Source organism: Brassica rapa, chromosome A05 (assembly GCF_000309985.2).
Source record: "Brassica rapa cultivar Chiifu-401-42 chromosome A05, CAAS_Brap_v3.01, whole genome shotgun sequence".
NCBI classification, from domain to species: domain Eukaryota; kingdom Viridiplantae; phylum Streptophyta; class Magnoliopsida; order Brassicales; family Brassicaceae; genus Brassica; species Brassica rapa.
The window spans coordinates 23872770-23899003 of NC_024799.2; the positions used below are offsets into that span (position 1 = coordinate 23872770).

The following is a 26234-nucleotide window of genomic DNA, read 5'->3' on the forward strand; positions in this document are numbered from 1 at the left end:
TCCAGGGTTATTCTCTGTTTATGCGTGTTGTGGTATATTATTATGTTTTTTTCTTGTGTGATGTTATGGTGAGAAGAATCAAGGCAGGAAGATCAAGTCTCTTTCTCCTATGGTTTGCTTCACTTAAGACACAGAAACAGATTCTTTGTCAGTTCTCTTAGATTTGATTTTGACATTTTAGGTAGGAGGAACTGATTAGACTGTCACTGATAGCTCTCGGAGTCAGATAATGTTGAATCTTTCGTCTTTGGTAGGGCTCTTGGAATTTAGAAGAATCAGAGACTTTCCAATCTTTTGTGTTAAACTCACGTTTGTTTAGATATGTAGTTCTGCATCTTCTTATGAAATGTTGAGATCTCCATGATGGTAGGTAATGTGAATTGATAACCGGAGTTTGGTTTGGTTAGAGCTACTGTTACAGAGATCATGGTTTGGGATATTTCTGGTATTGTGAAAGATTCATGACCAGATTGGGGTTAGCACACATGGTTGAAGATGTTGATCTTTTTTTTTTTTTTTTGTGTAAAAGAGATATTGATCTTGTTCCATACTATGAAAGTGTTTAGACGCGTTTGTGGTAGGCATGACTGACCAAATATGTGCTGGTTTTGATCTGGACTTGATTCCAATCACAGAATCTTCGTTGGCAACATGCCTTTTTAAATTCTCATCATACATATATCAGTAATATAAAATGTTGGAATAAAATATAATTAGTGTTGGTAATGATTCCAAGTAATCATACGCACGTCAAAGCCTTTATATACTTAACGGATCAAGAGACATAATGTTGGGCCTTTTTAAATCTCCCTCGCTCTTTATGCTAAAGCAGCACATGCATGCAAGTAAGTAAACCAAAAGGTTGTATATGATTGTTTGTTTTTTCAATAAACGACAAAATCTAGTTATACGTAGGTCACAAATGATGTTTGGTTTGACTGGCCTTTGCAATGATGTTATAAAAAAAAACTAAATATGCTTGCATCCTAAGAAACACAAATCAAATATAACCCCTCACAAAAGTCATGTTCACTTTTGTGTTTCTGTCAGCTAAATTAGAGTGAGAGATAAAGAAAGATAGCTTGGAAGACAACAGTAGCTAGAGAAAAAAAAAACAAAGAGAGGAAAACACACAGAGATAATATATATATAAGCGTCGGATCACTTGTCTTGTTGGACCCAACACACACATGGAGATACATAGTAGGTTTCTGCAAACAGAGTGTTTGTCTCTCAATGTTTCACAGAAATAGATGTGAAGTGTGACCCTTCAACATTTCAAACTTGTGTGTGTGTGTGTGTTGGTGCAGAGACCCATCATTGATGCTACATGGTCTCAATCAACTACCTGAGAGAAATTATATTTAAAAAACTGTCAGTACATTAGAACTGTTATTATCTATCCAGCTATTAGCATAGATTAGGTTATAGATTACCAGTGTCCAGTCTTGAATGGGAAGAAAGGTCAAGCCAAGAATCTGAACTGTTTTTGTTCTGTGCCCAGTCCTCACCAAAGAAATGATGTAGAGACTTCTTTGTTTCTGATGAATCTTTCTCCTCCTCTTCTTGATGATCTTGTCTAGATGAGTTTGCGAAGACAGTTCTTGTGGGTTTGTTGAACATGTCAGCGCCCATAACAAAACATTGCTGCTGTTGTTGTCGATGATGATCTTGATCATGCTGAGATGATGATGATACGGATGAGTATGTGTGATGCTGATGATCAACCTTATGATCAGTACCAGAGTGGAACGGGTCATTCATTACTGTAGCTAACGGTTGTTGGTGATGGTATGGAGAATCTTGAAAGCTTCTAGAAGCTTCTGGAAAAAAAGTCCTCTCCCCAGCTCCAACTCCAACTCTCTCCCCAATCCCTTGAAAGTATCTGAAATAATAATTAATACAAAAAGTTATTTTCAAGAATTAACAAAAAGGTAATCATAAAACAAGGGAAATGGAATAATGTGAGACACAGAACCTGAAGTCTTTATGGTCAGTTGCAGAAGCTAAGGCATTGAACTGAGAAGCAGTAGATGCGTTTTGGTGAAGAGACAAAGCAGAAGCATGATGAAGAGTCTGTTGTTGTTGTTGCTGTTTAGGTGAGGACAAAGGATAAGGATAGTCAAGGGAATGGTTGTTGAAGTAACCTCTACTGTTACTATTACCAACACCAAGCCTATTGATATTACTGTAAGCATCAATGGAAGGAGATGAAGAAGAAGCTGAATAAGTAGAGGAGGAAGAAGACAAGGTAGGGCTTGGGTTGTTGTTGTTGGGGAAAGAGAGAGATGGTGATGTTAAAGGAGCAGTTGTCTGATTCTGATCAATAGATTTTCTGGCACGGTTCCTTCCTCTGTGCATGTGTTTTTCACAGTACTTTGAATCTGGGTATGCTTCTCTTGAGCATCTCCATTTCTTACCATCTGTTCTTCTGCACCTTCCTGGTTCTGGATCTGGTTTTCTACCAAACCCCATCTGATAGCATCCCCACCCAACTGCCAATGAACCAAGACCCTAATATTAATCATGATGTTTGCTGTAAAACCCTAGTTTTAAGACCTTAGTTAAATTATCCATAATAATTAGAAGAATGCTAACACTGAGTTTGTGAAAGTGGTCTTAGGAGAAAAAGTTAAGACAAACACTCAAACACACAAAAGCTGCAAACTTCTAGAGGCATGAGAATCAACAAAAGATTAAAACTTTATGCCAAATAAAAAGAAACCAAGAAATTTAAACAAAATAGAAAATTAAAAAAATAAGTTTAGGGCTTACTGGATTGGTGAGGGAGGAGTCTAGAGACCAAGGAAGAGTCCAAGCTTCTTCTAATGGAGAAGATGAGCTCAGGTGGGACAGGAACTCCTGAGACCATGTACTTGTAAATTAGGGCTTGATTCTCCAGTTCTTGCCATTGTGTTGGTGTAAATGGAGGCCTCTCTATTGTTCTCCCACCATTTCCACTTAGACTCATCATCTTTCTTATTCTCTAGCTTTCCTCAAAGGGTTTATGTAGAAAATCAAAAGAGGATAAAAGAAGAAAATAAGAGCTTTCTTGATAGCTTCAGAGAAAATCTAGGGTTCCTGAGTTTAAGACAGAGACAGACAAAGAAGACCAACACTCTCTCTGTCACTCTTTCCCTCTTGTTTGATATTTATCTCTCTTTTGCTCTCTCTCTCTCTAAACATATATTCCTCAGATGCAATTTGCATGAACACTAGCTAGCCTCTACCTTTTAACGAGGCCATGCCCTCTTTTATAGATACTAATATTTTTTTGTAGTCAACTATAGAACAAAGATTACTATACAATTAGTCACACTCTATTACTATGAAACAAATTAGAGAAATATAAGATATTTTGGGAGAAAAATATTAATAAAAAGAAATCATGATTTTGTATGGTTGATAGTTAAATCAAAGAGTTAAATCACAAAACATTCATAAAAGAAAATCTAATGGAGATAGATGTCAAGAAAAATGTCAGATGAGGACAAGAGCTTTTAAGGGGTTTTGCCATGTAGTGTAAAATCAAAACAACATTAAAATATCCAATATTGTTAATGTTAAAATAGATAGATAGATAAAAATGTAAGGAGGGGAAGAAGAGTGTGGTCCTATAAAGACTGGCAAATCTGAAGAGACTCAGGCCCAGTGTTCCTGTTGCTTCTTCTGCAGCACTTGATGCTCCTGTCTCTCTGACTACTCTTTCCTTTCTCCCTTAATTTTTCTCAATAGTCTTCAATATTAACCTTTTTTTTATTTTAAGTTATCATAAATAAATTTGTATATTTGGGAATCTTTTTTTTCTTCCTTTGAACAGATGCTCTTTTAAAATTTCAGCTGTATCCCAATACTTGATGGCCTAAAAATGTGTGCCATTTCCTCTTTATTACTGAACTCCTTTTAAAAACAATTATTTACATTTATTGAACCCTGATATTACTGACTAAGGCAGATGAAAATCAGATAGATAAAAACAACTGATAGATGTGTTGAAAAAAAGAATTGACGAGTATTACTGCACAAATCTCTGACTCGGTAAAGAGAGAATCAAACTTTTAAAAATTAAATATGAAATATTCACGCTTTGCTGACTCTAAAAGAAACAAGGTAAATTTAATAATTTGACAATTCATTTTTTGTCAAAGTTTTATTAGTTTTTACATGGTGATATATGTAGAAATATGTGGTCTTGTTTGATAAGGTGTCATCATGGTAAATAAGAAAGAAAGAAAGGGGTATTTAGCTGAGATATAGAGAGCAGTCAAGAGACCATTGGATAAAGAAGGGGACTAGGTTTGTTTGGTTGCAAGTGAAGTGAAAGTACTTTTGTCCTTTTTTCAAAATGTTAAATATTTTGTCGTTTTTATTAAATATTTTCCAGGCATTAGTTTTATAGAATAGGAATAAGAAAGGAGAGGAAGGCATGTGAAGAATCAGAAATACTTCAGAGAGGGTTGGGGTCATTAAGTTGCAGGAAAAAAAAAAGAGTAAGACTGTTCACTACTCTGTTTGTTTCTCTGTCTCTTTTCACATGCTCTGTCCTTTTCTCTCCTTTTTTTGAAGCCCCCTAGATCTTTCGTCTTACACACCTACAATCTACCATTCTATGCATACTCACATACATACAATAAGTATACACATACATAGTTCACACATGCAGAAACTAAAATATATGCATGTTTCTCAAAAGGTTTTTTCTAAACATTTGTGAAGATTCTAATTCTTCGACTGAATGACAAAATAAACAAAGTTGGACTAAGAAATTGCTCTGATTAGTAGAACTATAAACAGAATATAAAAAGATTTGTAAAACTGAACTTGTAAGGATAAATATATATATGTTTACAACAGAATTTTGAATGATAAAGTGAATTTTCTTTTCGAAGTTAGTTTTCTGAATTGGTCTAGTTAATTGTTAGATATATTCTGTGATTCTGCAAGTTTTTGTATTTAGTGTCATTAGGCAGGTAACCAATTAACTATCACAATAAACACATTTCAAGAAATATGTGTTGTTATATTATGAAAGATGCAATGGTACCTAAACATATAGAGCGCTAAACACGTAGCTAGATCTGTCCGGGTTGGTCAAAGTGACGATCATGATGTGAATAAGGTTAATGAAGAAGGTTGAAAAACCTTTGGACTTGGGGATATTTCCATTTCAGAGCATAAGTTTCCATTTTAGTTATTCATATGCATCATCATCATACTTTTTTCCCTTCTCACCTTGATTTTGTTAGATTTAAAAAAAAAAACTAAAACTGAAAATGGAGAGTTATAGTCTTATAGATGTCGAATATATATAGGAGATGAGGGGTGGGTGAGGGAGACCTACCTCCTTCTCTCCCTTTGACTCACTTTTACCCATTTCTTTTTTCAGTTTCATGATATATATTGACATGTAATCAGTAAAAAAATGTTGATAAAAAAAAATGTGTAAAACTAAAAACTATATCCTTACTTTCTCTCTAGGCCTCTAGGGTTTTTACAAGTTTTTTATTTTCCCTTAATTATAAAGTGGGATAGCGTGCTTTTGATCTATCCAATCACATAAATATCAGCGTTTACGACGTAGATACAAGTAGGGATTTACAACGTAGCTAGATAACTTTTTATCCGTAAAATTTAATTTGATTCATTATTTATTTTCATTTGATTCAAAATATTGGATATCCGTAAACTTTTGAATCAATACAAATATTAAAAATTAATATCTGTTAAAATCGAATCAAAAGTGGATATCCGTTCCGATCCGACAATATATAAATATATATATATCTTGATTATAAATTTGGCAAATCTCCAAAATAGCATCTTTCTAAGTTTATATTACAAAAATAGCACTCAAAAACTAAAATGACCAAAATAGCATTTTGTCTTTTGAAAAATTTAAATTTTTTTTATTTTTTAAAATTTGAAATCTTATCCCCAAAACCTCACTTCTCAACTCTAAACCCTAAAACCTAAACTCTAAACCCTAAACCCTAAACTCTAAACCCTAAACCCCACCCCTTGAGTGTTATTTTTGTGACTTTAGGCCTTGAGTGCTAGTTTGAGAACAAAAAATTGATTTAGTGCTATTTTGGAAAATTTATATAATTATTATTCTAACATATGATTTGACAAATTATATTCACATTATTGCTTATATTAAAATATTACATAAAAAGAAAAAAAACTTATGACAATTATAACTTTTTTTCATAAGTTTTATTTTATTATAATTGTTAACTAAGTTTAAAATTTCTAAAATATAAAATTTCACTATTTCTTTTAATATTTTTAATATATCATATTTTTTTTGTCATATAGAAAAGTATTTTATAAAACAAATTTGTATCAAATTTTCAAAATTGTTTGTATTAATCAAAATATTGTAAGTATTTGTAAATATCTATTTATTTTCTGAATATCCATTTTTCCTAATATCTGTATTTTCTGAAGCAAAACAAATCGAAAAATTAGATATCTGTGACATATGAAGCAAATCACAAATACTTCCAAAAACCCGAATATCAATCCGTGCTCATGCCTAACTAGAACTGTATATTAAAATCTATATTATTTTGTTCTGGATATAATTTATGGCTTCGAATGTTACGAACCGCCCCGTCCCGTACTGCAGTTAACAGTAACAAAAATATCTACATATACCATATATCTATACATTTTTATAACTGTTAAAACTGCACCGTAATTAAACCGTTTGTCCTACACCGCTCAAACCGCAGTTAGCATTCGGAGCCAATATCTCTCATAATGGAATGCTTATCGTTTTTTATAAACCCTTCTTAATAGTCAAAGAATGTCCATAAAGTTGTTTTCATTTTCATTCGTGTTTGCTTTCTTATTTAACCAGAATTATCATTTTGTTTCTTGGAGTTAAGACGATTATATCCATTTGCAAAACAGTTTTACGTTGCAGAGGTAAAATAATATATTCGTTAACAAAACATTATTTTAAAATTCAACTAGACTTATTACAAGATGCTTTTATTCTTCGCACAGAAAATTATTAATCAAAAGAATATAATAGTAATTTAACAATACAAACCACATACGATCAAGTGATCAACCTTATTATAATAGTGAATATGAACGGGAGACTTTTATTCTAGTGATTGCACTAGTAACACCATAGCTCATTTCATATGTGGGTTTGAGCCACATGTTCGTCTTCTGCGTCAATGGGCAGGAGATGGAGTCACTGGCAACAGCCGTCGAGGGGACCGTCGTCGACGTGGACAACAACAACAACATATGAAACAAATAAGCCAACCTAAAAACCGAACTAGTTGGCTTACAAGTATTATAACAGGAAACACGATCCAGAATCCCACATAAACCATTAGTATATAGATGATTTTATCATCTTCATACTGAACCAATGCGACAGCGAAGAAAAACGCCGCCGATATGCAAAGAACCGCTAGTACCATAAATGTCACTAGGATCGCCATTATCATCCGGTTCCTATATAACAAACATCATCAGATTCTTAATCGTATTTTTATCTTTAATTCAAACACTTCACTCAATTTCTCGGAATTTCCAAATAAACATTGAAATTGAATTGTCATAGACTCGTAATCCTTCTGTCCAATCAAATAGTGATGAGTCAAAAGAAATTAAGTCGATTTAACGAATTAGACTGATTTGTTGGATTAATCTAAGTCAACTATTGGACTAATACAATCATATATTATATTTAAATCATAGTCAACAATCTAAGATTATCCTTTGTAAAATCAAAATAATAAAAAATCTCACGTTTGAATATCATTTTCTTGAGACTTAGAACACTGTCGCATTTTTTATAAAAAGGCCAAATAATCTACAAATGATCTGTGGCGTATATAATTCGTCTAACTAGTAATACTGTAATACCTGAGTCGTAATCCACTGATGACAAGTAGAATGAGGCTCATGGAGGCAGAAAACGAAACTGTACTGCTAATAACCATTCCAAGATAGAGTCCACGTTTCGAACTCTCGTGCTCCAATACCGAAGTTCCCGCTTTTGCCGTACAAACCGGTACGGTACCACCGGTTTGATCACCGGAAGAACAAATATCACTCTGCCATACACCACCAGGAGGACTAACCATAACTTGAAAACTCATACCAGCTATAACTGTCGCTGCAACCATTAGATTTCCTCTGGTCTTTTCTAACCAATCACCTTGACGATTTAAATACTTTACAAACCACTCTGATGCTTCTTCGTATTGATCTTCTCCACCGTTAACTTCCATGATTCAAAGCTAAATAGATATCTGATAAGAGTGTTTTAGTCTTGTTGTATAGTTTTATATGTAACTTCTCTTTTCATCGAGATTATAAAGGGAAAAAATGTAAGTTGTGTTATTAGGAAGGGAGGTAGAAAGTTCTGGTCTTTATTTGAAAGTATTTTGTTTGTTGATCACGGGATTAAAGAAATATTTTAGTTGGCATTTCTTTTGATCGAGTCAATGATATTGACATTAGAGAAGAAAACCTCGTTTGATATTTTTGTTTCTTGCGTGTTTGTAAACAAACTTCTAGGTTGGAATACAAATTGTACAACATCAAATTTGACTTTGGATGTGTATGTTTTTTGTTGTCAACGGCCTTATTTACTTTCGAATTGTTATATGTCTGTAATGATACGTTACGATGATGAAGCTTTGGTAATAGATTGGATTTGGTACATTGGAGATCAGAGGTACTTGTTAAAGTACAGCACTGCGTAGCAAACCATGTTACAAACAAAAAGTGGAATAGCCGTCAAAGTTAAAACAGTGGAATGTTAACGCAGTTTTTGTCAAACACGTAACTCAAGTTTGTATAAAATAATGAAAATCCTATATACCAAGGGTGATGGAACGGTTGAGTACTCGTTTTAATAGTCAAACCCAAATATCAAGTTCCATTCACATATATAAAAGAAGTTCCATTGATATACTGTACATATATTGATCAAAATGATGCTGTTAGCGGCAAACGAAAAAAATGTAAAATATGGGTTTGTCACGATATCATAAACCCTTGCATGCAAAAAAAAAAAAAAAATTCCTTGCATGAAAAAGGGATGATGATGTGATTTTAATTTATGTTTCTTTTGTTTAGTTACACAACTTACAACTATATGCTGACGTTGCTCGGCTTGTGCAACTATGCAAGACCACTGTATCTGTATTTTTGTCTTCTATTAGCTCATCAAGTATCAGCTTTTTATATTGCCAAAGAGATTTAGCTTTTGTAACTTTTTTTTTTACACTAATTTATTATGATCTTACAATTATGATATGAAAAGAATTATATAGACAATTCGACAACCAAATTTATTCGCACCATGTTAAAAATATCTTGTAAATCTTTCTTCTGTAATCTGCATAATTGTTTAATAAACCGTTTTCTACAGGATTTAAAAACTGGATTTTCTGTAATATGCAATAAATTACATAGTTTAGAATTCAAATCCCAAACTGGATATAAAAACCTTTAAACCTTAACCAATAAGCTATTGTGCTTCTACCGTTTTTGTAACTTAAAATATCAATTCGTAGGAAGAAACACTATTCTCTATTTATTTATTTTTGGATCAAACACTCATCTGTAATTACGATTTAACAATTAATAATGCCAAGTTGCCAACCCATGATGAAGCCAAACACCCAGTTAACAACAGTAAGATTGTTGGATTCCTGATTTTATTTTGCGACAAAAAAAACCTGTCAACTCAGTGTAATGAATGGCAAAAAAACAAGCAACTGTGAAAAAGCATGCCCAGGGGAAAGGGCAAACAAATCTGGTAGAAACTGTTGAACCAGATAAATTTAATGTCTCGACTCATATGAGCTTAACTTTGATGCGTGTATCTCTCTGTGCGTGGACTTTAGAGCAACATAGATTCTGGGGTCTCGATGTAACCCTTGAATGCTTTCAACCATTCAGCTCCAATCGCACCTGCACAAGGACGAAGACTTACTATTAAATCTTTTCCATTTAATGATGATGGTAATAGCATAGGAATGGAGGTGAATACGTACCATCTATTACGCGGTGATCACAGCTAAGTGTTACAGACATGTACGAAGCCACGTTAAACTGGTCAGGGCCGCTACCAGCAACAACTCTCTTTTCAGCTGTTTTGAGATTCAGACACGACAATACAATCAATCAAGGGGAAGAAACTTCAATGGATGGAGTGAATGTGTAGGGCTTTACCTGATCCGATTGCTAGAATAGCGGCTTGAGGTGGATTGATGACTGCGCAGAACTGTTTAATGCCAAAAGGTCCTCCCAAGTTGGAGACTGTGAATGTTCCTCCCTGTCAATAAAAAAAAAACTTAAGCTGATTTGCTTTAGGAGAAGCAAATACTAGTGTGCAGAGACTGAGATCTAATCTAACCTCATAATCTTCAGGCTTCAAGCTGTTTTCTTTAGCTTTTTGAGCCAAGAATCTAACCTCTTCTCCAATTTTAGACAGCCCTTTCTTGTCCGCGTCCTGTATTAAGCAATTTGATCAATTGAGTTTTTAAGTTTCTACCGAGAAAGGTGTAATAACGGTATTGAGTGCTCCTTCACCTTGACAACAGGAACGTAAAGACCATTTTCTGTTTGTACTGCCACGTTGATGTTCACATTGCTAAATCTGTACATACAGACAAATAAATTAGATAATTTGCGAAGCTGTCATGAACCTCTGAAGCAGCAAAAACACTTACTGGCGGATGTATTCGTCAGTCCATGAACTATTACACTGAGGAACTTTCCTTAGAGCCAATGCAGCAGCCTGCAATTTTTGAATAAGAAAAATATTTCACAATGGAGGAACAGAGACGGAGCTATGCTTTCAGAAACTGAAGTACAAATGTACCTTAATAACAAGGTCGTTAACTGATATCCGTTTCCCGCCGGACGCCTCTTGAAATGAATTCAATTGGCTCCTAAGGCTGCATATATATAAAAATAGCTGTGTCTAGCATCATTGATCGAATCAAAATACATCATCTGATATGTAATACTCACCCCATCAGTTTGTCAACACATGTGTCCACGGTCAAGTAGTAGTGGGGAATAGTTTGCTTTGAGAATGCCAAACGTGAGGCTGTGACCTGTTCAGAAAGCTATAAGGTTGAAGTAATCTAGATACTACACAAACAATCAAGATATAAGGTTGTATAGGTATTTGCCTTTCGGATCTGAGTGTGAGGGATATCAACGTAGTCCAAAGCTGGAACCTTCGAATCGGTGGGCTTGGAAGGCTTGGCAGTAGTTTCTTTACCGCGTGAAGCTGTGCCATAAGAAGATGTATTAGGACCAATAATTGTGTAAATGCTGTTAATATAGACAAGAAAGACCCGGAGGAAAATGTAAAGGAGCGAGAAGAGGCAAGGTGATATGTTACCTAAGAACTCTTCGACATCAGCCTTCACTATTCGTCCTTCAGGACCTGTGCCTTTGATGCTTGAGAGAGGTACCTAAAGTAGGAGATAATTTAAGAGGATGGAGATTAACCATAGGAGCTTTAGTAGATTTTTTTTTGGTGGACACTAACATTACTATCTTCAGCCAACTTTTTGGCAAGAGGACTAGCAAAAATACGATCTTCTGAAGGAGCCGAGCTTGGCTTGGATGTCTTGGCTTCAGGTGCACTGGCTGGCTTCTCGACCTTCTCTTCCTTTGGTGGGGAAGGAGCTGGTTTTTCTTCAGGAGCGGGAGGAGTACCAGATGAGGGGGTGTAATCTTTGAACTTTTGAATATCTTCTTCTTCTTCAACTGTGATAGCAATCACCTACGCAGACAAAAGACACATGACCGATTAATATTATTATCATACAAATAAGATAAAGATGTCTGCCAATTCTAATGCATCATTCAGTAATATTCAACCCCCAGTTATCAAAAGCCAGAAACTCTCATACCTCACCAACTTGAATTTCTTTTGCTCCTTCCTCCTTCACTATCTTGGCGAGATAACCTTCTTCCATGCATTCCATTTCGACGGTTGCTTTGTCCTAAAAGATATAGCTTGAGATTGGTGTTATATTCTTGGCATGATAGTAAAAACAAAGAAGAGGAGGTTTAATCGAAATTAAGATTACAGTTTCAACTTCACAAAGCACTTCACCAGGAGCAACTTTATCACCTTCTTTCTTCAGCCACCTGGCAATGTTACCCTGAATTTGGAAAGATAGATTTAGTATACAGATAAAATAATTAACAGTGAACAAGTTAGTTAGTAGTCGGAAGTCCATGCCTCAGTCATTGTTGGGGAGAGAGAAGGCATTCCGATCTCTTGATGAGGAGGAAGATCTGTAACATATTTTATAAGTTCTTGGTAAAATGAACCATGTAACACAGTAACACATAATGAACCAAATTATTATGGTGTTCAAAGAAGATGTACGTAAGAGCACGCTGGAAGCTACAAGAGTAAGAAATGAAATGAGGATGAAGAACTATGTACCTGAGCTGGATGAAAATCCTCTTACTGATCGCATCTGGGAGCTGAAACACAACAAATGAAGCTTATAGTTAAGGCAGACCCTTTGGGAAATGGATTTAGAGGAGCAACTACTACCTTATATATTCTCTAAAAAAGGTTGGTCCTGTCATTGGTTTTGTGCGCATAGCTGAAATACCACTAGGAATTGGCACCTATATAACAGAGAGGATTATGCTTATTAGAAATGATTTAATGACATAGATACGAAAGGAAAGGAAAGTGAAGAGCAAGAGCTTACATTGCTGGCACTACATTTCGAAATCCTCTCTGCCGGGGAATAATTCAGGCGAGTCTTGAGCATATCTGAAGACCAAAACAGAAAATACTAAAGCAAGCAACAAGGATGCACTTAAACATAATAAATTTTCAATTATCAGTTTCATGATCATTTTTAAAGATACATTCATTCATCTACCCACTTACCTTCTCTTCCAGTGAGAGAGGGCTGGGTAGTGTTGGAGAAACCGCGGACTGCCACAGCATGCTCACGTCGTAGTAAAGTGGAAACATGTTTCAGCTGTCAAAATAACACAACCCATCATCAAGTGCTGTTTAACAGATATTATTTGAATACACTGCTTTAAAAGTAGGAGACTTTCTATAGCTATTCATCCCCCCGACAGAAACACGCAGTAAATACCAAAATTGCAGATCATAAAACCAAAAGCTACCAACTTTAAACAAACATACAAATTTTTCACCAAAAGCAAATGACTCAAATCAACAATGGGCAAATGAAACGAACAATCAATTGGATTAGGACAAAAACCCAGAAACTCAATCAAACACCCGGAAGCAGAAAATTCGATAATTCAGAATCAGCTCAGACAGTTTCATAAGATCACGAAACATGATCATCGAAGGTTTTAAAGTCGATCAAAAGTAGAAAATGAAACTAGATGAACATAAACCTTCTTGGAATGGCTGATGATGCGGGATGCGTAAACCATTGTTTTATGCAAAGAGATCGAGATTGATATTTCTCTGATTTTTGTTTTTGTTTTTTTGTTTTTGCGACTTCTCTCTGTGTTATTCTATGAGAGCTTTTTCGCTTCACCAAAAGGCAGCGTGCGTTTGTGGGGGCATGTAATCAACGGCATGGATCAGTCAAAACTATGGCCGACAACATCAACTCCTATAGTGGGCCTTGTAGGCCCATTCAAAGTAAATGGGTTTTTAGAATTTATTTGCAATTTCGTTCATTCATAAGTTTCTTATAAACTTTTTAGGTTACTAAATGATGATTTTTTTTTCTTACTGTATGCATGCTGCTGCATCTCTTTTTTATTTAAAGGTAGAATAAGTTTGAGTCTTGGTTATTATGAACAAGGAACTAGTTTAAAACAACCATTGCAAATTTGCAATTATATTTCTTTGATTTCTACATCACCCTCTAAGTTCATATGTAACATTACCCAAACTTCGTCTCTCTCTTTTTTTTTCTTTTTAATATAATGATCAATCACCCAATGATTCTTAACATGACTTGTAATAATATACCTTGGATTAATTCGCTGGAACCAGTACCTGATTAGAGATTAAAAGCAAACATAGAGAGATAAATGTGTTAGCATAGATAATAATACTTTGTTCACTTTCTAACCATTACCTGATTATAAATTGTCTTTGTAACTCGAAAGCTGCTTTGCTACACTACAGACGTCACAAAGCAATCAAAAAGTTGACAGGAGATATAAAGCTTTGGTTGGTAAAGAAGAAAATAATTTTCTTTCGAGGTAAAAAGAATAATTAAAAATGTGTCTGTTCTTAATTTTCCACTAAATAACAATTCTCTTTTTCTTATTACAGTTTGTTAAACTCGAATCAAGACATGAACACTGGTCTTTGGGAAATCCTTGTCCGAAACCGAGAGGGTAATTAAGAAGGCTAAGTAGGGGTAAAACCGGAACTCCAAAAGAGAATACGAGAAGTTTTCCTATAGAGAAAGGGAACCCTAACACGACTCATGTATTAAAAAAAAGAAAAAAAAGAAGAAGAAAAAGGCAGTTTATAAAAGATAGTAACGCGTTTTGCTCTCTGCCTCTTTACGATTCGTTCACTCTCATCTCAAAGCCTCTCTCAATCTTCGCTCTTTGTCTCTAACCGCCACCTTAGCCGGTTAGATCCGAGTTTGGGAGATTCAGCCTCCCTAAGTTAAACCAAAAACATCACTCTACTACTACCAAATCTCTCTCTCTCTCTCTCCAGGTTTGCATCTCTTTTTTCTCGTTCCCCTGTGATTCTGTTTATCGGCTTCTGATTCGGGTTTCTCTCGATGGACATGGTTCCAAAGTTTCGAAATTTATTCGATTTATATATAAAAAAAGCTGTATACTTTTCTGCCGATGCTTTTAGATCTTTACCAATGAGTTTAGCCCAACTACGAATCTAACTTTATTTTAGGATCTACACCCAGCTTAGGTTGATTTAGTTTTGTTAGATTTTGAAACCACTACGATTGGTTTAGAAGACCCATGTTTTTTTTGTGGAAAAAGATCCGAACTTTAAGCTCTGATGTTTTTTTTGTTTGTGTTTGATGTTGTTTAGACCTTAAAGATTGTCTTTTTAAATCTCCTCTCTTGTTGTTTAATTTGGTTCCTGTTTATGTCTAACTTGTTGTTTGTTCTGTGTTATGTAGTCATGGCAGGATCCGCACCAGAAGGCACTCAGTTTGATGCACGTCAGTTCGACCAGAAGTTGAACGAAGTGTCAGTCCTCTTCTTCCTTTTCACTCTTTACTTTTTGCTCTTTCCCACATGTTAGTTGCTAAATTGTGTTTGTATGGTTAACAGTCTTGAAGGACAGGATGAGTTCTTCACCTCTTACGATGAATCCCACGACAGCTTTGACGCCATGGGTCTCCAAGAGAATCTCCTCAGGGGTATCTACGCTTACGGTACGTGTACAAACCTAAAGAAAGTTTCTTCTCTCGTTTACAAGCTTCACCTCACGAGTGTGCTTTTATGTAATAGGTTTCGAGAAGCCTTCTGCTATCCAGCAAAGAGGAATCGTTCCCTTCTGCAAAGGCCTCGACGTGATCCAGCAGGCTCAGTCCGGTACCGGCAAAACCGCCACTTTCTGCTCCGGCGTCCTCCAGCAGCTAGACTACTCCCTCGTCCAGTGCCAGGCCCTCGTCCTCGCCCCCACCAGAGAGCTCGCCCAGCAGATCGAAAAGGTCATGAGGGCCCTCGGCGACTACCTCGGCGTCAAGGTCCACGCCTGCGTCGGCGGGACCAGCGTCCGCGAGGACCAGCGCATCCTCCAGGCGGGCGTCCACGTCGTCGTCGGCACCCCGGGGCGCGTGTTCGACATGCTGAAGCGCCAGTCCCTCCGCGCCGACCACATCAAGATGTTTGTCCTTGATGAGGCCGACGAGATGCTCTCCCGCGGGTTCAAGGACCAGATCTACGACATCTTCCAGCTCCTCCCGCCGAAGATCCAGGTGGGAGTGTTCTCTGCCACCATGCCGCCGGAGGCTCTTGAGATCACGAGGAAGTTCATGAGCAAGCCGGTGAGGATCTTGGTCAAGCGCGATGAGCTTACTTTAGAAGGTATCAAGCAGTTTTACGTCAACGTTGAGAAGGAGGACTGGAAGCTCGAGACGCTCTGCGACCTCTACGAGACGCTAGCCATCACTCAGAGCGTCATCTTTGTCAACACTAGGCGGAAGGTGGACTGGCTCACTGATAAAATGAGGGGGCGTGACCATACAGTCTCTGCGACTCACGGAGACATGGACCAGAACACTAGAGACATTATCATGAGAGAGTTCAGGTCTGGCTCATCTCGTGTGTTGATCACGACTGATCTCTTGGCTCGTGGTATCGATGTTCAGCAGGTGTCTCTGGTGATCAACTACGATCTGCCGACTCAGCCTGAGAACTACCTTCACCGTATTGGAAGAAGTGGGAGGTTTGGGAGGAAAGGAGTGGCGATCAACTTTGTGACCAAGGATGATGAGAGGATGCTGTTTGATATTCAGAAGTTTTACAACGTGGTTGTTGAGGAGCTGCCTTCGAACGTTGCTGATCTGCTGTGAAGGGGAGAAAAAGTTTGGTATTGTCTACCGGAGAAGAAAGGTTTTTTACTTGTTTGTTAAGGCACGCACACCTCTTTGATCTGATTTTGATCTCATCATCATCTCTCTCTTTCCATAAGCGGTTTGTTTACATTTTCTCTTGTGTGTTTCTCTAAGAACATATCTCTCTTATTTTTAAAATCATATGGAGTATTTGTTTCTGGTTTGCTGTCTTTTCTTATCTTCTTTTGTATCAAATCTTGTCGTGAAAGTTTTGGTTTTAAACTTTTTCATATCTCGGTGCAGAAGTAGTAAGGATTACACGAACTTTAATGAGAAGTGAATGATGGAGAGAAGATATTTAGAATAAATATCTTATTTATTTAGTGTTTTATTTAGAGTTTATTTATTATTAAGATATTTATCTCTAATGTTTTAGGGTTTCTATGTTTTTTTATATATAACCGTTTAGGCTTAAGTTTGTATTGGGATGACTGATATTAATATATTTTATAAAAGAGAGGTTTGAAACCCTTTATTTCTTTGTTACGGATAGAACTCGAGAGTTCTCAACGAATCAAGAAGACTTTGATCCTAGGTATTCTCAGACTAAATAGGATTCATTGTGTTATCGTAGCTTCCGCTACATCAGGTGGTATCAGAACCAGGTGTTTTGGTTTCTTAATCAAAACTCGATTCTAGAATCATGGAGAATTTGTTCGTGGAAAATGAACAAATTGTTTACATTGAGATTATTGGTGATCCAGTTTATGATATCTACAACGAAGATAACGTAAGCTTCATCAACAATCAATTATCGAGAGATGCGTTCGTGGATCAAAGTCAAATCATGATGGTGATAGAAGATGTCCACGAGGTCAGCCACTTCAATCTTATTAAAGAAGAGATGTCCGTGAGAAGCATGGAGATAGTGGAGCTTTTGTCTCCTTATCATAAAGAACACATGAAGACAAAATTTCAGTTCTTTGTGATGTGTTTTGCTCCGATGAATTTGAAGATTAAATTGATGGTGCAAAAGAATTATATTATTTTGTTTGATGGTTATTATCGATGGAAGGCCAAGGAAAAAGATAAACATTTGTGTCATGGACAGCGTTTTGGATTTGAAGACCACGGTTAAGATTCGAGGACGAATCTTTCTAACCCGGAGAGAATGATGGAGAGAAGATATTTAGAATAAATATCTTATTTATTTAGTGTTTTATTTAGAGTTTATTTATTATTAAGATATTTATCTCTAATGTTTTAGGGTTTCTATGTTTTCTTATATATAACCGTTTAGGCTTAAGTTTGTATTGGGATGACTGATATTAATATATTTTATAAAAGAGAGGTTTGAAACCCTTTATTTCCTTGTTACGGATAGAACTCGAGAGTTCTCAACGAATCAAGAAGACTTTGATCCTAGGTATTCTCAGACTAAATAGGATTCATTGTGTTATCGTAGCTTCCGCTACATCAGGTGGTATCAGAGCCAGGTGTTTTGGTTTCTTAATCAAAACTCGATTCTGGAATCTTGGAGAATTTGTTCGTGGAAAATGAACAAATTGTTTACATTGAGATTATTGGTGATCCAGTTTATGATATCTACAACGAAGATAACGTAAGCTTCATCAACAATCAATTATCGAGAGATGCGTTCGTGGATCAAAGTCAAATCATGATGGTGATAGAAGATGTCCACGAGGTCAGCCACTTCAATCTTATTAAAGAAGAGATGTCCGTGAGAAGCATGGAGATAGTGGAGTTTTTGTCTCCTTATCATAAAGAACACATGAAGACAAAATTTCAGTTCTTTGTGATGTGTTTTGCTCCGATGAATTTGAAGATTAAATTGATGGTGCAAAAGAATTATATTATTTTGTTTGATGGTTATTATCGATGGAAGGCCAAGGAAAAAGATAAACATTTGTGTCATGGACAGCGTTTTGGATTTGAAGACCACGGTTAAGATTCGAGGACGAATCTTTCTAACCCGGAGAGAATGATGGAGAGAAGATATTTAGAATAAATATCTTATTTATTTAGTATTTTATTTAGAGTTTATTTATTATTAAGATATTTATCTCTAATGTTTTAGGGTTTCTATGTTTTCTTATATATAACCGTTTAGGCTTAAGTTTGTATTGGGATGACTGATATTAATATATTTTATAAAAGAGAGGTTTGAAACCCTTTATTTCCTTGTTACGGATAGAACTCGAGAGTTCTCAACGAATCAAGAAGACTTTGATCCTAGGTATTCTCAGACTAAATAGGATTCATTGTGTTATCGTAGCTTCCGCTACATCAGGTGGTATCAGAGCCAGGTATTTTGGTTTCTTAATCAAAACTCGATTCTGGAATCATGGAGAATTTGTTCGTGGAAAATGAACAAATTGTTTACATTGAGATTATTGGTGATCCAGTTTATGATATCTACAACGAAGATAACGTAAGCTTCATCAACAATCAATTATCGAGAGAGATCAAAGTCAAATCATGATGGTGATAGAAGATGTCCACGAGGTCAGCCACTTCAATCTTATTAAAGAAGAGATGTCCGTGAGAAGCATGGAGATAGTGGAGCTTTTGTCTCCTTATCATAAAGAACACATGAAGACAAAATTTCAGTTCTTTGTGATGTGTTTTGCTCCGATGAATTTGAAGATTAAATTGATGGTGCAAAAGAATTATATTATTTTGTTTGATGGTTATTATCGATGGAAGGCCAAGGAAAAAGATAAACATTTGTGTCATGGACAGCGTTTTGGATTTGAAGACCACGGTTAAGATTCGAGGACGAATCTTTCTAACCCGGAGAGAATGATGGAGAGAAGATATTTAGAATAAATATCTTATTTATTTAGTGTTTTATTTAGAGTTTATTTATTATTAAGATATTTATCTCTAATGTTTTAGGGTTTCTATGTTTTCTTATATATAACCGTTTAGGCTTAAGTTTGTATTGGGATGACTGATATTAATATTTTATAAAAGAGAGGTTTGAAACCCTTTTTTTTCTTGTTACGGATAGAACTCGAGAGTTCTCAACGAATCAAGAAGACTTTGATCCTAGGTATTCTCAGACTAAATAGGATTCATTGTGTTATCGTAGCTTCCGCTATATCAGTCAACAAGTTGTTTCTACACCAATTTCATCATTTACGGATTTAAATGAGGCCCTTAAGTTTTAAAGCATGATGAGCTTACGTCTTAGCATATGTTTGCCCCAATGCCTCAGATTACATCAAAATATATAGTTGTTTTCTCTGGCTGATGTCCATTATTAAGTTTGATATAATCAAATCCACCACCGTCACAGGTTGCTAGCTTTATTATTTTCAAATTGGATTTATTGGTCTGAAAGTTCTGCATAGGTCCTTTAAGAAAACACGAAATTAAAATTTATTGAATTTAATTTAAAATTTAAGTAAATCGAGAAATTTATTCAGTTAATTCCAGTGTGAAATTACCGCTTTGGATAAGTCCACGTGCTTATTGGAAATAGCTGGGACAGCATCACACCCACACAACACAAACCTAACCACGACAAGCAAAGCAAAAAAAAAAAACATAAAGTCTAATGCTTCACACCAGTGTTACGTATCCAAAGTTGTTTTCTATTTGTAAAGTCTTATAACTTAATTGTTCTAACGGTGATAAGAAAACGTGGGTCCTTGACCAACTCCGCATGAAGTTGTTAATTGATTACCAAGAAAAATCGCCTTCGATTATTTGAAAATCGAAAAAAATCATTTCGATGATTTCCTCTTATAAAACTTTGTAAAAGTCGCCTTTTATAAACTTTGTAAAAGACCAGAAGTCTCTTGTTCGTTAAGACCAAAACTCAAATCACGAACCCACCTCTATGGATAACTATTACAAAGAACCATCAGCATCAACCGCATCTGGAAACCTCCCAGCTACCGATCAAACAAAAGATTACCAGATGAAGGTAAAGAAAAGCAAAAGCGTTCAAAACGCGGATCGTGGAGCATCAAGAAGCTGGAGTTTCAGCGATCCGGAATCGAGGAGGAAGAGAAGAGTTGCTGGCTATAAGGTTTACTCAGTTGAACAGAAGATGAAAGGATCCATTAGAAAAAGCTTTAAATGGTTCAAAGACATTATCGGTATTTCTTGAAAATAGATTCTCCACTCTCTTTCTTTCTCTTTATATATAAAAGTATATGAATCTCTTCTTGCTGAGTGTATGTTAATGTTATATACCTGTAACAAATACATGAAACAAAATTGAATTTTCTTTCACTCTCTGTTGCATTTATATCATATATGAAGACATAGTCTTTGAATGAGACAGATAATGAATGAATCAGTTCTTTATATATTCCAAAACTATTTATAAGAAACTATTTTCTTTTAGTATACACAAACTCTCACAGTACAAGATTCTTTATTTCGTATCATTCATCTTTCTCAATAAAGAGGAAATCAGATGAAGAAGAAGAAGAAAAAACACTTACTGGATCAACTATGATGTGTGGTGGTCGTTGTCGTCTCACTTGATGCTGAGGCGCTCGTGCCACTCATACCGCTCATAACAGAAAGATTGGACATGGAATATGCCAAGGTTGAGGGCGAAGATGACTATGGAAGCATAGACTCCATTTCCCATCCACCCAAGGATTCTATACCAGTCGAAGAACAGGTTCCTGGAGCCTTGCTGGTACAATGCAGGGAACTATATAGAGAGCCAAAGAGAAACTTAAGATTAGAAGAAGGGTCTGAAGTTTAAGATTGGGGAGATTTTCTGAACACAGAGAAGCAAACCTGTAAGCAAACTTCTGAAGACACGTCTTGCTCAAAAACTCCAAGGGAGATGACCGGGAGAGAAGTGAGAACAACATTGAACAGCAACAAGTAGGAGTCGTTGTATATGGCTTGACTAGAAAACCCTGTGAAAGCTTCAAAGTAGAATAGAGTTAGACCAAATAATTAATTGGGCTACATAAAGTTCAGCTTCTTTTAGCATACAAGTGTTCCATACCACACAAGTAAAACACTCTTCACTATGAAAAATGTTTGAGCTTGACACTATGCTTTAGGAAAAAATGGGATTGCATGTTTATTAGGTTCCAGTTTATTACTTCGTACGACGAATCTAAAATTGGCATACACGATAAGTTGTTTAATGTTTTAGTTATTTTAAAATGACTAACAAGTTTTTATGGTATAAAATAGCTAGACAAAGTTACTACAGGTTCACAATACTGATTATAACAATTTCAAAAGAGAGACATATGAAGGATATATTATATTGTAGTTGCGTCTAATTAAGGAATTTAAAGAGATTAATTAAGTGGCACAGTGGTATCTCAATCCCTCATGCCGGTAATTAGCATAATGAGGAGAAAGGTGAGGAGTTGAAGAAATGGTAGGGACTTGGATTGCTTCACATGGCAGCTCACATCTTCTCACAACTTGGTGGATTTGATCCTACTTTTCTTCCTTTCTCAGTCTCCTCTATATAATTTCCTCTTGTTGAGCCTGAAGTGGGCCTACTAGGGCTGTGATGATGTGCATAATGTGAACTTCTTCTGTCTGCAGGCCCGATAGTAATTATTTTTGAAAACATGGAATTGAAGAACATATTTTTCCATGATTCTTTCTGTTTTCTGCAAGTAGAAAAGTAAACCTAAGAAGTAGAACACATACACATCTATTTATTACTCTGACCAACCGATAAACATTCACTCTAATGCCATCCTTTTAACGCTAATCATGCAGATATGTGGGCCACGGGTTAGAGTCTAAAATAGTCACTACTAGTCTACTACTACAAGTAATCAATTTGCTTGGAAAAGTAAAAAACAACTATAAAGCCAAACATTATCTTGTTTTGCTAGCAGAAACTAAACAGAGAAGTCTTTCCTTCACACTTACATATCCACATGTATGCTTATCATTATATACATGCAGACATAGTAATGGTTTAGTTACTATATTTATATTCCGAGAGATATAAAAAAATTAAACCTGGATGAAAGGAAACGTGATTGGAAGCTATAGGCCTGTAGTTGACGAAAAGAAAAAGCTATAGGCCTGTTTGCTGAACAAAATCTACCTCACTATTTGTATCATCACCATTATAATCACATACCACTTTCTTGTTTTTCTCACTCATTATGACGATGAATTGGATGATGGATACAGTGATAATGGAAGAAGAAAAAGAAGCCAGTGGGGTTTAGAGGGGTTTTAGGCCTAATGCCTACAACATAGGATGGTTGTTGCTTTGGGACAATGAAGTTATTTACTTACGCATCTATCAACTCTTTCCTTTTTTATTTTGATTAGAAAAGCAAACCCTATCCCTATATACCAGTTTAAATTAATAATACTTGTAACCTTGTAAGTAACGGAACAAAAACAAAGAAAATTACCAATAATAAAATTCAAATTATGCATCAGCATCACTATCCTTTTTTTCTTCTGTTTTGCAGGCTGCAGAGCATTCCTCAGCCTTATGGCCAGGGCCGGTTCAACATTCTTAAGGGCCCTAGGATAAAAAAAGATATTTACCCTCTAAAATTTATATACATATAATATTTAAAATATATATAAAATTTAATATGTAATATTTTGTATATATTTGTAATGAAGATAAAACTATATACATATCAAATAATTCTAGACCTTTTTTATTTTGATTTATTATATTTATAATTTTTTTATATATAAAAATATAGATTTATAAAAAAATTAGGCCCCTTAATTATTATTATCATACGGGGGGACACATGCTTGGGCTCGGGACGGTCGCACCGCTTATCCCCACTGAGCCGGCCCTGCCTATGGCCTCATTTCCATCGAAGATCAATAAAAGAAAATAAACTAGTAGAAGGCTTGGAACTAATTTATGAAAAAGTCTACAAACATTTCATATTTACATAGATGGCATATATGTATGTCAAATCGTGCATGACACTTAATTTGGAAGGAAGTCGAGTTTGATTCCGGACCGTCCATTTTTCACATCAATTAGATTACTTTCCACACTATTAAATTTAATTTTGTAAATATGATTTAACAAACAGTGAGGGTCACTGCATCATTACATACAAGTTTATAACTAACTATAAGTGTCATTTATCATATAACAATATATTTATTTACTTCAGTGACAAGAGTTATATTCATGCATTAAGCATAGGCAGAAGGCTAGACGATGTCAGCTAGAATAAATGAATGGAAATGGACAGATCATGTTTATATTTTAGAATATAGTCCGTGGAATTTTCATAAAATTGACTGATCAATTAGTTTCTTGTTTTGGTTAATGCCAAACTCAAACGGGGTCTGAAACGTTACTCTAAAAGGATTCGTATCAGTCAATTTTATTTATTTCATTGTTTTAGCAATTTCTCTACTCTAAGTAAAATTAATTATTCCTCCTATTTTTTTCCTACTTTTACAAATTCGTTTACCAATGTAAGAGTATTTCACTACGTGATATATGAAAAAAGGAAGGCAAAACTGATTGCCTATAAACGGTCCAGTGTACTGGAGGATAGTACCTGGAATTACCTTTTTTTCTTTTGGTTTTATGTGCTTTTTCCCTTGGTTTCAGGGAAAATGTTAGGAGCGCAGAATAAGAAAATACCAGCCCAAGATGAAAAATTTACGGTTTGAGCATTTGGGTCAACAATTACTATCCATCCTTAATCAGCTATAGTCAGTATATAGTATCAGAACATGTAACATGATAAAAAAATGTAACATGATCTCTCGTGGAGTATTTACTATCTCAGTAACTTTAGTCCTTTATATACGTTTGATCACGATATGCGTGCAACGATTAAGTTATTCCTGAAACATCTCTTATATATCTAATTTCTCACATATGTATTAGGATCCAATTCCCACTAAATCATGCTTCCACCATTTATTTTGAATTTAGTTCGTCCATAAGGCTCTCGACATGCATGTATCATTTTGGATAAGGTTGTGAGGATCGTTTGATATTCTAAAGAGAATCATGTAGTTGCAATCTGTATCCCCATAGGAACTATGAAAGTGAACGTTGAACCGAATTATGGTGAAAATATGACGAGAGCTTCCTTCTTGTCTGTCTCGAAGCTTTTATATTATGTCCAACGAACTTTCATGTTTCTTATACAATATATTTTCCAATAATGTATACATGTGTACATATATAAAAGATAAATGGACCTACCCATTAATCGAGCTAAGCAGATTCATTGATACATAATTATTCATTAACTCGTATATGATGGTTTAGTGATGTTCAATCAAACCTAATGTAGATAGATACAGCATCTAATTAAATACCGCACTCATGTTCTATTATATTTATAAGGTATTAATTCGAGTCTGTGATTTTGCAGAACTTAAGCTCTACGGCTAGCGCGCGAAACCTATCATCACAAACTTAAGGATTTTTAACAGGTATAACATTTAAATATTAATCATCTTATTATATTGCCTGCAAATATGCAATCACGTTTTGGAATCGTTTATAACAAACACCAACGAAAATATGCGTGTTTAGTATTTGTTAAGAGTTCCATTAGTGGAGCAAGAAGATGGGAATGGGATCGGGAGAAATATGTTAAGAGGTCAGTTTCAGGACCACCAAGAAGATATATATGTCAAATTATGAAAATAAGGGAAGTTTCCGATAGAATCTCGAGTCCGTTGAGCTTTGACTTCTTTACACGGTAACCAAATTTCACTTCAAAAGAAATTGAACTTATTACCAGTTTTTTAATATTCAATATGCGGATCAGATATTCAGATGAGATCCAAGAAAAACAGACTTAGTATTAGAAAGTGGATTGGTTACCACGCTAATAACAGAAATAATAGGATCATATGTTATTTGACTATTATGTTATTGCATAGACCGAAGTTCAAATTCAATTTCCCACATAGATGTTATTTTATTTCGAAGAAGGTTCAAACCGTGGAGAATATTTTTATACATTCACAGATTTCTCCTACCACTTAACCACAACCATGCGGGTAATTTATTGTCATTTTAGTGTTTCGTTATCCTGACGTGTGCTTCTCTAGTTCACAACAAACACACAACTGGGGTCTCGTGTTTCATTTGTAAGAACTATTGAGATGGTTATAGAAACACAAAAAAAAAATAGTTAATGGTTACCACGCTAATATTCAGATCTACTAGACTTATGTAGTTAATGGTTACTTTACCTACATATCTAATACTACTAATTACCTATATTTCTACTACTGATTAATAATATGCAAAGAATCGATAATAAACATTAGGTTTTTTTTTTTTTGAAACACAAACACTAGGATTCTAAACATAGATATATATATACACCCAAAGAAAAAGAAAAAAACATAATTTGAAATTTCAAGGTTGAAACATTTGAACTTTTTTGTATGTAACAGTAATTAATAATACTGTATGGAGAAGACATGATCCGAGATAATTTAATTTATCTTGTTGGAATAAAAAGAAAGTATGTTTTTTCTCGAAGCAAAAAGCCAAAATGTTTAGAAAGTTAGTGTCCTTTGATGGCTCATCATAAACAGAAATAAAAGTGTGGAAGCTCTTTATTAGTCGCATGTGGCATCGAAGGCAAAATCAAAAGAATCTTATGTTTGGGCCTATTGCTTCGGTCACAAGCATTAAATTCATGTATACTACTACTACCATTAGTTTTTGACTAAACAAATTGCTTTTATTTCTATCCTGAA

General features: G+C 35.2%; 5 protein-coding genes across 5 annotated transcripts; 2 read left to right on the forward strand and 3 right to left on the reverse strand.

Annotated features, from left to right (window-relative positions):
* Positions 1 to 961: 961 nt before the first annotated feature.
* Positions 962 to 5685, reverse strand: LOC103870079 (growth-regulating factor 5). Its single transcript, XM_009148182.3, has 4 exons — positions 2776 to 5685; positions 1979 to 2495; positions 1437 to 1885; positions 962 to 1348 (listed from the first exon to the last, which is right to left on the reverse strand). Exons 1-4 carry the CDS (start codon positions 2972 to 2974, stop codon positions 1341 to 1343), a joined length of 1173 nt encoding a protein of 390 aa, XP_009146430.2. The 5' UTR covers positions 2975 to 5685; the 3' UTR covers positions 962 to 1340.
* Positions 5686 to 6780: 1095 nt separating this feature from the next.
* LOC103870080 lies at positions 6781 to 9363 on the reverse strand. The gene is made up of 2 exons (XM_009148183.2): positions 7894 to 9363; positions 6781 to 7479 (listed from the first exon to the last, which is right to left on the reverse strand). The coding sequence occupies exons 1-2, from the start codon at positions 8259 to 8261 to the stop codon at positions 7191 to 7193; spliced, it is 657 nt and encodes a 218-aa protein (XP_009146431.1). The 5' UTR covers positions 8262 to 9363; the 3' UTR covers positions 6781 to 7190.
* A 264-nt stretch (positions 9364 to 9627) lies between these two features.
* On the reverse strand, positions 9628 to 13608 carry LOC103870081 (dihydrolipoyllysine-residue acetyltransferase component 2 of pyruvate dehydrogenase complex, mitochondrial). Its single transcript, XM_009148184.3, has 19 exons — positions 13411 to 13608; positions 12923 to 13016; positions 12738 to 12802; positions 12575 to 12651; positions 12461 to 12501; positions 12251 to 12306; positions 12096 to 12170; positions 11916 to 12008; positions 11549 to 11785; positions 11399 to 11471; positions 11184 to 11284; positions 11020 to 11105; positions 10868 to 10943; positions 10716 to 10783; positions 10576 to 10642; positions 10400 to 10495; positions 10216 to 10318; positions 10038 to 10133; positions 9628 to 9954 (listed from the first exon to the last, which is right to left on the reverse strand). The coding sequence occupies exons 1-19, from the start codon at positions 13447 to 13449 to the stop codon at positions 9884 to 9886; spliced, it is 1614 nt and encodes a 537-aa protein (XP_009146432.1). The 5' UTR covers positions 13450 to 13608; the 3' UTR covers positions 9628 to 9883.
* An 839-nt stretch (positions 13609 to 14447) lies between these two features.
* Positions 14448 to 16810, forward strand: LOC103870082 (eukaryotic initiation factor 4A-1). Its single transcript, XM_009148185.3, has 4 exons — positions 14448 to 14707; positions 15138 to 15207; positions 15292 to 15395; positions 15472 to 16810. The coding sequence occupies exons 2-4, from the start codon at positions 15140 to 15142 to the stop codon at positions 16536 to 16538; spliced, it is 1239 nt and encodes a 412-aa protein (XP_009146433.2). The 5' UTR covers positions 14448 to 14707; positions 15138 to 15139; the 3' UTR covers positions 16539 to 16810.
* A 241-nt stretch (positions 16811 to 17051) lies between these two features.
* LOC103870083 lies at positions 17052 to 25641 on the forward strand. Its single transcript, XM_033291273.1, has one exon. The coding sequence runs from the start codon at positions 20389 to 20391 to the stop codon at positions 20659 to 20661; it is 273 nt and encodes a 90-aa protein (XP_033147164.1). The 5' UTR covers positions 17052 to 20388; the 3' UTR covers positions 20662 to 25641.
* Positions 25642 to 26234: the final 593 nt, after the last annotated feature.